General features: G+C 45.9%; 1 protein-coding gene across 4 annotated transcripts in view; it reads left to right on the forward strand.

The window, feature by feature from the left end:
• NRG1 (neuregulin 1) overlaps positions 1-12270 on the forward strand; it is a 183112-nt gene that overhangs the window by 68446 nt on the left and 102396 nt on the right. For 3 of the 4 annotated variants that reach the window (XM_040541538.1, XM_040541540.1, XM_040541541.1), the window contains exons 1-2: positions 4251-4265; positions 7533-8792. The exons of the other annotated variant lie outside the window; for it this stretch is intronic. In XM_040541538.1, coding sequence (XP_040397472.1) covers positions 8162-8792 — 631 coding nt within the window. In that variant the 5' untranslated portion in view covers positions 4251-4265; positions 7533-8161. Of the gene's footprint in view, positions 1-4250; positions 4266-7532; positions 8793-12270 lie in introns of those variants that run through there. 4 annotated transcript variants of the gene reach the window in all.

Below are 12270 nucleotides of genomic sequence, written 5' to 3' on the forward strand. Positions count from 1 at the left end.
ATTTTCCAGCCAATGCCAAAGGAGTGATTCATGCTTTCTATGGCTTTCTGAATGCACTATGAAAGAATATTAAATATTAAATGGTCTTGATGATGCTAGGATTCTGAGGCATGATGAGAGCTGTCATTTTTATTATTGTTGGAATTTTTGCAGTTATAAATGCTGAGTTGCTTTTATATTTTAAACAGCATACGTCTCAGTTCTACTACCTTATCTTGAACATAATCAGACTACATATCAAAATGACCAGAGCCGAACCAAGAAGTGTAACTGAATGTGGTTCTTTATTAGGATAAGGCAGATTAGATTCATTATTTGAAGGTATTTGCAGAAGGCTGCTAAGCAAACCAGTATAACATTTTCTGCAGGCAAAATTGTGAAGCTTACAGATTATGAATGTGTAACTATATTGTAAAACATGCTTTACAAATCTAAGCCAGTAATATGTCAGTGGGTTATCATTAACATCTATTTATTTAATGATACAAAAATCCTTCCATGCAGTATTCTGGCTGCATGTCCTTGACTTCTTTCTTTTTGTTTTCCTAGTAGTGAAACTATTAAATATAAGCTGGTGATTTACTCTATAAAAAAGTCCATATGTAGCTGAAATGTTGAAAACAACACTTAAAGTGAAGTGAAGTTTGATGCATTAAAGCTTTAAACAGCAGCAGCTGGGAATATATGCAAGAAAAAAAATAATTCTGTCTTTATGAAAAACTGAAAGGTGTAACAAGTAGAACCAAGATTTTTCTGAATAATGGGTATCTTGTTAAGATCTAAGAACTTCTGCCTGTGTTAAGCCTTGGCTCAGAAAGGGACTTAGGTCATGGTTTGACTATGCAGTCTTTGGTGAGAAGACCTGATCAAGGAATTTCTGTCCTCTGGAGCCTGGTCAAACCCCGTATCTTCCAATCTACGGTTGTGTTTCTTAAAGTAACTGTTTTTATGTCAAAAATCAGTTTTATGATCCAGCTGAGATCCTGGCCACATGAACAGTGCTACTGAATTAGCACAGGTGACAGAAAAGGGGTAGCAAAACAAAGAAAGAGGCATGAAAAATGATGATTTCACTGCTAAACCGTGTTTATCATGAAACCATGGCACTATGCTCCAAAATACCTTTTCAGTTCCTGAATTAGGCTTCGATTCAAAAAGGCACTTAGATATATGATCTAACCCATCTCTAATCAGGAAGGCATTTCACCACTTGTTTAACTCCATGCACGTTTAAGTACTTCATTAACCAGGGATCAATGGTGGTGGGATAATTCCTTGACTCAGGGCTTTCGGGACCTTTGCTCAAATTTTCTCTGTCCAGTGACTCCCTTAGAAGCAGGGGGACTGCGGATGTGAAAACATTCATTGCTGTGGCAAAGGAACGTAGGCTGTGGGCTGGCCTGCGAAAAGCTGTGTCTGTACAACATAGCAGTATTGCCACTGTCCAGCCAACACCCAGAAGGAATTTGCTCTGTCTCTGAATACGGTTGCTCAGATAAAGGCCAACAAATGCATTTGACCACTCAGGTACTGAGGTGGGTGGGAGTTAATGAGCAAGCCTGATCCCTGCAGTTGTAATGCTGTCTCTGCCAGACTGTGAGACTAGGAGACTTCTCATCCTAGTTTTTGCAACTGAGCAGAGGCTGGGCAAATGAGTCAGTGCCGTTGATGAAAACATCTGACATTTGTGATTTGATGCTCGATCTCTGTGCCTCAGTGCCACAAGCTCTGCTTCTGATTAGGATGAAAGAAACTCAGTGTCTCAAATTTCACGTGAAGATGAAAAGACTCAGAAAACCTTTTGGTTCCCCTGAAATAACAGCCTGTTTTATGGCAGTTTTCAGTTTCAATTACTGGCTGCAGCTATTTAAAGTATAAACATCCCCTTGAAAAGCCCATTGTAGTTCTGTTGGTTTTTTTCAAATCACTGTTTTTGTAAGCCACAGTTATTATACTTACAGGAAAAAAAAGTTCCTGGTGTAAATGCCTGGTGTAAATGTTCATGTGTGGTGTCAATATAGGAAGTTCTGCCACAAAGGCAACATGATCGCTCTCCAAAAACAACTTTTCAAAAGCACTGAAGTTTGTATTCCATGCTCCAGACGTTTCCAAGAAACATTTCTGACACACCTACGTGGGCACTGGAATAATTCCAGCACATTTGTTTTGGCCTGAAGGTGTGAAGATGGTTTGGATATGGCCTCTTCATGTCCCTGTCTCCTCTGTTGACTGAGGGCAGGAGGTCTACCCACAGCAGGCCTCTTATATCAGATGAATTAAGAGCACTAATTATTCTGCTGACATTGATGTATTTACCCTCACGTCTAAGACTGAATATATGCTTATGGGTTCTGTATTTGTAGTGCTCTTGTTTTCACTCAGTTTCTTATGGGCTTGGCATCTCTTCTCAGTTACATATGTCTGCAAATGACTAAAACATTAAAAAAATAATAAAGGTGCAAAAGGTGGTGGGAATGGGGAAAGACATGCAAACAGCAATATCACATGTATCATGCTTGCTTTCTGCCAGGTGAAAAATGAGTTCTGCATGTGTGCGAACAATAGCCTGTCCCATTTTTACATTTGCAGTTCCAGTGACAGGACCGGTAGAGAAGCAAAATTAAGTTTTCTCCTTATGCCATTTGAGTTGAGAGATGGAGGTTTTAGTAAAAGGTTTTGGAAGGACTCAAAGGGAGAAAGTGCTGGCATCAGTCCAAGGGAGATGGATTAAGGAGGGAAGATTGGTGAAGCACTGAAAGGAGAAATAAATGGATCTTTTGCACCAAGTGTGATAGCCAGCTCTTCCCACACCATGACTGCTGGCAGTGATGCTCCTTATTGGGCTAGCCCACTTGCTTTGGGTCACCCCTCCATCTTTAAATAGTGCACTTATTTAATTTGGAGAAAGTGCCTGCAATCAATAAAAAGAGATCCTTTTATCTGCCTCATCAATCTCTTATTAATGAACATGCACTTTTTTTCTTTTTAGCTTCTTGGTTACAGTGCTTTTAATTTCTCAATGTATGGGGAAAAAAGGGAGTGCAATCGAACACATGATGGAGCATTTGATGCCACATATTGCTGCTTGTGTCTTTCTGAAGAACTGACATGGTCTTAGAGGAAAGTAATGGTCTGGGGGGAGATTATTTGTCCTGCACAGCTATGTGGTCCTCTGAGCATCCTTTCTTAAGCTGTGATCCAGAAGACCTGCAAATAGCACTACCTGTGAAGGTAGTTACTTCCCTAGTGTCCCTGTAGCTGCAAGAACAGAGATAATTCTTAGAGAATGCTTATTGTGGATTACACACACTTCATTTAAAGCAGTTGGATGTTTGAAATCCAGTGGTTTCCATGAGAATGAATTGCCAGGCCAAATTTCTGAAACCTTCAGCAGATTTGGGTGTGCTCTCAGCATGACTAAGAGGTCAGTTGAGCGCAGGATATTGTCAGTTATGGTTGTGTATCTACTTATGCTTCATTCACATCTTAGTGGCTGGCCAGAGATAGAGGTCCTCTACAGTGTGGTAATACATGATCTACCTCCTTTTAGGACCTGTAAAACTGGAGAAACAGATACAGCTTGTTCATTCTTATTTCAGGCTGGAGGTTAATGCTTTGTGTTTCTTCTTGAGTCTTTCGGGAATGGAACTTAGCAAAAATAACGCCCAGTTCTTTACAGAAACACTCCACAAAATGAAATTACAGTTTTGTAAGCCTGTGTGTTTCAACCTGTCACTTACACATGGCAAGAGTCCAAATCCCAGTCACACATTAGCTTCATTAGACTAGAATCACACCACTTTTTCCTGTAACACGAGGGGATCCAAGCCACATAATAATCAGAAACACGTCTTTGCATAAGGACCTAACAGGCAAGTAATTTTCTTCCTTATCGTTCCATACTGGCCACTAATGGGCTACCATAGTAAAATTTTGTTACCTACAGGCCCATGCTCCTTGTTTTCCTCTAGGTCTCCCTTTCTGTTAACCAGTTGCTGGCTGTTTTCCAAGGCACTCATCTCCTCAGACTGGGCCATAACCCACGGTTAGGCACGGCATGCCAGTGCTAGCGTGGCACTACAGAAATGCAAAAGGCCCCGTACTGCAGCTGCCGGACGGGATTTCCACCTTGCTTTGAGGCAGGGGCGGGGAATACCCCATCGACAAGCATGCCTTCAATTCATGCATGTATCTGCAGAGCCAGAGCCAGAGCCCGCCGGCCCTTGCCGCAGCCAGGGCGCGCAGGGCAGCGCGCTCCCTCGCCGGTGCGGAGCGCGGGGTTGCGGTTTTTGCCCAAAAAGCCCCGAAAGGAGCCGTCCCCGCGCCGTATCGGGTTGCAGCATCCCGTGCCGGCTGTCCCGGCCCTGCCCGGGGCCACCTGCGGAGCGGTGCCCGGGAGGCATCCCGGCCGATGATTCAGCATCGCCTCCCTCCCTGGCGCAGGGAGCAGGGTGCCGCCCCGCTCCCTGCGCCCAGAGCCCGCGGCTGGGGGGCGAGGCTGCTCCACAGGCTCCCCGGGGGGCAGGTGAGGAAGAGGAGGAGGAGGAGGAGGAGGAAGAAGAAGAGGCGGAGGTCTGAGCGGAGCTGGCGGCAAGGTGCCGGAGCGGGCATCCTGCGCGCCAGGTCCGGAGGTGCCGCGGGGGAAGGGAGGTGCGGCAGGGGAGGGCACTGCAGCCGGGAAGGGAGCCAGATCCCCGCCGAGATGCTGCGGCCGCTGGGGAGGCGGGGAGGGCTGCGGGGGGGCTGCGGCTGGACGGTGGCGGGGAGCGTGGAAAAGCTGGGAAAAGGGGGGCACCGCACCCCCGGCCCCCTGTGCCAGAGCCCGGCCGCGGCCCCGCACGCAGGGGAGCCCATGGAGGTGTCCCCCGGTGTCGCTGCGGTGTCCCGGTGGGGGACACAGCGCCCGCAGGGGCGGCAGCAATATGCCGGTAATAAGCCGTCTGTCCGTCCAGCTGCGCGGCGCTGCCCGTGGTTGCTTTAAACTTCTCGGCAACCCGAGCGGGGAAGGTGCGAGATATCCACGTGCATTTATTTCCCTTCGCCTCGGCTCCGGGAAAATGTGAGCAAAGCAGAAAGGTGCTTCTAAAAAGGGTGGTCAAATGCGGGTAGGCTGGAGAGAGCAGTGACTGCTACAGAAGATTAAAGGCAGGTGGTTTGCCTAAAAGGCTGATGCCGGGGAGATGTGGACCTGGCGGTGGGCTGGACGTAGCAGAAAGGGCATTTCAGAGCAGTGTCATCAGGAAAAGTGTCTCACTGGAAGTAGGAAGGTTAAAAAATTAGACATGAATAAAGACTGCAAGACATTTTTAAAAACTTGTGTCAAATACTCAGATGCTGCAGTCTCTCATTTGTGGAATGAGGAGAATATTCCCAGCTGGTTCTCAACTTTGAAGAGCAAAGCTTCACACCTGAGAAGCAACTTGTGTGTGCGAAAGCGCGTATTTTTTCCAAATTTATCACTCAATCTAAGAAAGGATGCAGTCTTTCCCTAGACACATTGCCTATTTGTACCCAGAGACCGTCACAGTTGTCACGACGATGCTATGATGTTCCCCCTTCTATAGTTGTGATGTTGTTACTGCTGTTTGAAATACATTTGGAGATACTTGAAAGAGCCTGCACTCGTGCAGAATATTGTCAGCTAAGTAGCGCATGTGCTTTGTAATAAGAGGAGCCATGCATGTAACTATGCGATGCAAGCTGTTCCTTCTGAGGTTACTGATCACATCATTAACCTGAGGACCAGACACTTCAGTGGTAATGTAGACTAGATTGTATGATGATTTATCTTCTTACATTCTTCCAGGGAGTGTTATCACTGGCTGTGCTTTAAGGTAAATTCTCCAGGCACTTGAATGTAGCATCATGATTACTTCAGTTGGCTACCACAGTCTCACAGGAAGCTCTGTGATCAGACATCCATCAATTAGTCCTTGACAGGAGAGTCTGGAAACACTATGGGAATCATTGAGATTTTGATAAACCTTTTTTAATGCAAATATTGCTAATGTTCCCGTGGAGATCTTTGTGAATGGGGGGGATTGTGAATTGTGTTTGAGGCAGAGAGAAGAGATAGGTGGAGACAGGTGCCTTTTTGGTCACTACGAAAAATAAATAACTGAAAATGAAATTCCCTTTTGGATGCCTGACTAAGGTACCAGCAAAAAAATAAGTTCAGGGCAACTCGAAGTATTTAATTCTTTATTTCCTTATGCATCCTGCAAATATTTACACTAAGGAGGAAGGGGGATTCATACTGCCAAACCTCTGACGCAAATGTTTTCACAAAGTCCGAGGTACTGGAAATTGCATTAAAAGCCCCTCTCCTCTTATATTATATATGTCTGTATTGTCACAGAGGTGCACTTTTCTGTGGGATAGGATTGGGGATAGGGCTGATTCTGATCTTTATTAACTGGTCTGTTCATTTACCCCTGCATTACACTACACTGGTGGGAATGGGATTAAGTGCTGGGTATTGGTGGAGGTGAGGAATGACAGGCAAACATAAGAACAAAATGGAAGCCTCGTTAATAATGCAATTCTTTGGTTTTTTACTTTTTTTTTCTTTCTTTTTTTTTTTTTTTTTTACTCTAAGGGAGAGTGAGGACATATTTTAGCAGCTTGTTAGCTCTTCAGGAGAATGTTGAGGAGCTGGCTTTAGTGTGAAGGTTTTGCTTTTTTGGTTTTGTATAGTTTTGGAAGGGAGGTTGGAAAATGGAATATATATATTTATTATTTTTTTTAAAAGGATGAAAACTGTTGTCTACAAATTAAATGTGAATTTGTCAGAGGTGGGAATGAGTTGTTTATGTTGGGCTGGGAGTTTTTATTTTTTGCTGTTTGAACCAAGGTGCATCCCAGCGTTATTCTCGGTGAATCAAACTTACTCAGAGGCTTGGAGAGAAATGCTCTTTCTAGGTGTTAGGCAGGGAGAAGCTGCTGCTGGAAAGCGGGCTTCCCCCTGGGAGAGATCGGGTGTCAGACTCGGCGAGCCCAGTCCAGCCCAAGGCGCTCCCACCTACACCCCATCCTCGCCCGGCTTTGGGAGACCTTGCCACCGATGTCTGTCTGCCTGTCTGTCTGTCTGTCTCCTCTGACCGCGCTCCGGCGGGGAAGAGGGAGCGGGCGGCAGCGCGCAACTCCTGCCTGCTCTATCCCTTTGATTTGATGGCCTTTATTCTTCCTAATTGGATAAAATAGGAAGTCACTGACAGTCCTGCGTTGCTGGGTGCACTGATTTCCCTCAGACCAGCCCTGCAGAGGGCGGGGGGTGGGGAAGGGGAGGAAGGAGTGAGCCTGTACATCAGAGAAACAGGCTGCAAAGGGGGCTGGGGGAGCGGGGCGGAGGGGGGGGAGAGAAGGAGGAAAGTGAATGAGCGCTCAAGAAGGACAAAGAGGGAGGGGAGAGAAAGGGAGTTACCATCGCCTTGGCATCGCTCTTCCTTTCAAACCTCTGTGTAATGATATTGTTTGCAGTGATGCTCAGACAGCGAGCACCTGCTGCTCTGTAATGATTCAGCCTCTTTCAGCCGCCGCTGTAACGCGACAGGATGCTGCTGCTACTGTCACTTCTGCCGCTGCCGCTGTTGTTACAGATTTTGCTTTTGCTCCTTCTACCGCATGACAATTGTTTTCCTCGCCTAAGCAGATACCAGCCTCAGATGCTCAAGGTGAGAGTCTTGCCTTTCGCTCTGGGCTATTGGTTCACTTAATCTGGTCAATTTGTTCGCTCGTTCGTGGTTTTCTTTCTCTCCACCCTCCTTCCCCCCGTTTTGTTTTGTCGTGCTTGCTTTCAGGGGGACGTTCTCTCCCTCCCTCAGAAGAGCTGGAATTGCTTGAGAGGCGTTTGAGGAATTATAAAAGTGGCCAGGAGACAGGAGCGCAGTAATCGCAGAGCTGCTCTTGCTTCGGAGAGTCAGCGAGAGCGGCAGAGGGCTCGGGGCGGGGGGCAGGGAGGCCTCATTTTCCCCGTGCATCCCTCCTCTCCCAGTTCGGATGGTGTTGCTGGGCTCGGACCTTTTGTTGCCTCCTACTCTGTGATTTTCGCAGAGCGCTGCGAATATTACTACCGTCTCTTTTTGTCTGTGTCTCACAGTAATGGACTGTGGTAGAGTTAAGGCCTTTTGGAGGTGAGCTGTGTGAGAACTGATGCTTAAACATGTCTGAAGTAGCCGCCGACACTTTCCCAAGCCCCTCGGCTCAGCTGAGCCCTGACGCGTCCCTCGACGGGCTCCCGGCTGAGGAGAACATGCCGGGGCCCCACAGAGAGGACCGGAGGGTCCAGGGGGTAGCAGGCCTTGCTGCGACCTGCTGTGTGTGCCTGGAGGCAGAGCGACTCAAGGGCTGCCTCAACTCCGAAAAGATCTGCATCGCCCCTATCCTGGCGTGCCTGCTCAGCCTCTGCCTCTGCATTGCTGGCCTCAAGTGGGTCTTTGTGGACAAGATTTTTGAGTATGACTCTCCTACCCACCTTGACCCCGGGAGGATAGGACAAGACCCAAAGAGCACTGTGGATCCTACAGCTCTGTCTGCCTGGGTGCCTTCGGAGGTGTATGCCTCACCCTTCCCCGTACCTAGCCCTGAGAGCAAGGCTGAAGTGACAGTGCAAACTGACAGCTCGCTCGCGCCCTCCAAGCCCTTCTTTCTCCAGCCTTCTCTCTACAACCGCATCCTAGATGTCGGGTTGTTGTCCTCTGCCGCACCTTCGCTGTCACCATCTGCCCTGGAGCCTACCACCGCGTCCCAGGCGCAAGCAACAGAAACCAATCTCCAAACTGCTCCAAAACTTTGTAAGTAGAAGCTATGTGTTTCTTCTTTGTTTTCCCTTACGCACACACACACACAAATAAATAAATAAAAGGGTTCCTAACTGCTCTGCAGCTGTCGTGAAGGAGGGCATGTGACTGTGATGCACTAAGACTGGTACAGCATCTCTGAGGAGAGCACCTCAGGCCCTCTGAACTTTTATGACGTGTGCAGGGCAATGGACAGGGCTTTGTTTGGGACCTTCATAAAGAGCCAGTACCACCCTTTTCTCTGCATCCACCTGTAGGGAAGCACATGATCTACTTCAAGGGTTTATCTAATAGCTATTCTGTGTGGTCTGCCAGGCTATTTCTCTCACAAATTTGGTTTGTGTCCTCTGTCTTGTGGGTCTTCAGTGTGTGCTCATTTTCTTTGCCTTGCCTGCAGAGCACTTCTGTTACCTCCTTCCTGAAGTCTGTTGCTGGCAGACATCCCTGTCATCCTCCTGAAGCAGTCAGGGAGAACAGTGGGAAAGAGCGACAGTGTATTTGAAGCAGTTAGAGACTGGGAAATTATTAATTTAGCAGTTAGCTTGTGATCTTTCCCTTTCTTTTAAGAGCATAGCACACATTTCTCTGCATCTGTCCTCTCCTCTAGGAGCTGATTCTTGTTGAACCTGAGACATTTCCACATTGACGTCTGTGGGGCACTTCAGGGAAGTATTCTTGTCCATGCAAAGGCAGGAGGAAGCAGTTTCCAAATTAGTCTTTGTTCAGCCTTAAAGCAAAAAATATCCAGGGTACCTGCATTGTTTTCTCAGTAACAATCATAAAGCATCAGAAAACCACATTGCTGAGGTGCAATTTCTTTGATATTCATCATTTGTTTGATACCCATCAAATCTGGAGCAGATGAAGCCAGCAGTTCCGGAGCTGTGTAAAACTGTGCTACACCAGTAAAAGAGAAGGCAGTGTGCCATTGCGCCAAGAGCACAGGGCTGAGGTTTCCTTCAGAAAGCTGCAGTGATCAGAATGAGCAATTTCCTTGCAAATTGCCTAACAGGACCCCATCTCATATTTCTCCCTTGTGCCTTCCCTATAATGCTGCAGGATGTCCACCCTGTAGGTGTTACATACTGAATCTCAGCCCTGAAGTTACCAGAAGTTCACTGTTTAGTTTAGCCCCACCAAGACCAGGTTCAGTATAGATATGTGTAAATTGGACTAGACATGGCATTTGGGGCCAATCCCTTCGCTAGAGAAAAAGAGCATGATTAGAGTGATTTCAGGGGAGGTCCTTCCAGCTGAGAATTGGTCCTGGACAGCTAACTGTAGAAAAATGGTTCCAGAATCACTGAAACTTTAGGTATTCCTGTAGAATCCCTGCTGACTTTTGCTTAGATAACAGGTGACAATGGGACATTGGATTAACAGCAATTTATCTGATGGAAACAGTCTGATAGGGAAATATTGCTGCGCAGCTAAATGGCAGGGGGCTTTGTCTATGGGAAGTAAGACATTACTTGAATTATTGGGTCGCTTAACTACCTTTGCAGGTATACAGAGCTATACTAAGTGATTTATTTATTTATTTATTTATTGATGATGCAGAAAATCTCTTTTGTAGTGCTGATATTGTAAGGGGCATCAAAGATGCGACATCTCTTTTTACTCTATATAGTTGACCAGGGAATACCATCTAGTCAAAATGGCCTCTTTGCTGCGTGTGGGAGAAATAACCAAAAGCTAGTTATGTCAGAGCAACCTGCACCCTTTTGAATTTCCACATGTGAGGCAAGCCTTTCTCAATAACCTGGTAATCTCATTCTGAAGTAAATGAAGGGCAAAATAAAAAAGAGACTCTTTAGAGCAGTTACCAGCAAAAAGCCATTATCTGTTTTCAGATCTGCTCACATCTGAGAAGTAAATGGTTGTCCAGAAATTAGGTGGTTGGGTTGTTGGTATTTTTTTTTCTTTAACTCTCGCCTTAATGTTCTTACCATAAATGTATTTTAAGATGTCATAGACTTCCAGATAGGCACAGACTGAAAGGAGAGGAAGAACTGGCAGCAGGTCAAGCTCAGGTTGCTCCGAGTGAGAAGATTGTGTAGCTAGAAGTTATTCCAACCATGGCACGTAATCCTGGATGTGGCAAGGGGCTGCAGTTCCCTGCAGCTGTAAGAAAATATTGCTGGAAAAGTGCACTGCGGAAGATCTGCCTAAGAATTCAAGGAAGCATGAAAAGAACTTTTTGGACAGCTCTAAAAGCACTGTCTTGGGGTTTTTGAAACAGCTGCATTTCAAACATGTCGTTGTGCTTTATGCAGAGCAAGATTTGTTGGAGGGGTTGACAGATTGCATCAGTGATAACTTTTTTTTTTTTTTATGAATGCCTTTGACAGCTATAAAATTCTCACAGAGACGGATTGGAAAGTAGCATCTGTAAATTGGATTGTCCCTTCTTTGCCTCTCAGTGTCCTTTTTGCTGTTCCAGAGTGAGGTAACTTGTTCCCAGAAAACCCCTTTTATGCTGATAATATTTTTTTCTTTCAGTGTAGAACTTAAACAGAACTGACACATCTCATATCCTGTGGTATTTTTTCTGAACCAGGCCCTTCCGTGAGTTTCCAAGTCCTTTTCTCTTCTTCTCCTCTCTTTTTCTGTCTTACTCAGCATATTCCCCTTAAAGCTGTATCCTTCAAGGTCATCGTCTGTTGAGAGCTAATTGATTCTTCTTTCTCCTGGAGCCTGGGAGAGAAAGCAGAAGAGAGACAATCCTAGTAATTGTGTCTGGTGCATTAGATTCAAGACTGGTCTCCCTCCTATTATCATACTTTACCCTTTATCAATACCAAAAAAATCTCTTCCTTTGTGATTAGTTTCCATCTTATATTGTAATATCGTGGCTCTTTTGCAGAAACAGAAGGAAAGGTGAATGTTTTAAATGTTTTAAATCATTCCCATATTTAGGGTCCATGTGAATCTTAGAACAATTACACCCAAGACTGTTTCATTACATGCGGAATATAATACTACTCACTAGCCTACAGTCTCACTCGCTCTGTGAAGGCATGCAAATTGCAGAAATGCTAACACAGTTCGGCAGCTATATTCTACTTCTTCTTCAGTCATCACCATTAAATACAATTCCACCATTTACCCAGCTCAGTAACAGACACGTCAATAGTACTGTCCAACCTGTGTTTTTGCGATAAACTGCATCTGTACATCTGCAAACAAAGCATTCACCTCTTTACAGATCTTCCGACAGCCTTTTCTTCCCATTTAAGTAGATTTCCCCCTAAACAAATTCACCTTTTAAAATAGTCTGCAGAGGAGAAAGCTGACTGGACATGGCACTTCAGGCATGCCAGGGAGCTGTGGATACCCAGTACCATGCTCCCAGCAGCAGGAGCAACTCAGTTCATGGCTGATACCACATGCAGCTTCACACGACAGTCCCAAAGCCCCACTGGCAACCCTGCCGAGGGCATGCAGCAATTCTGCGTTTTGCCTGTACCTT

The sequence above is a fragment of the Cygnus olor genome, chromosome Z (assembly GCF_009769625.2).
Source record: "Cygnus olor isolate bCygOlo1 chromosome Z, bCygOlo1.pri.v2, whole genome shotgun sequence".
Taxonomy (NCBI): domain Eukaryota; kingdom Metazoa; phylum Chordata; class Aves; order Anseriformes; family Anatidae; genus Cygnus; species Cygnus olor.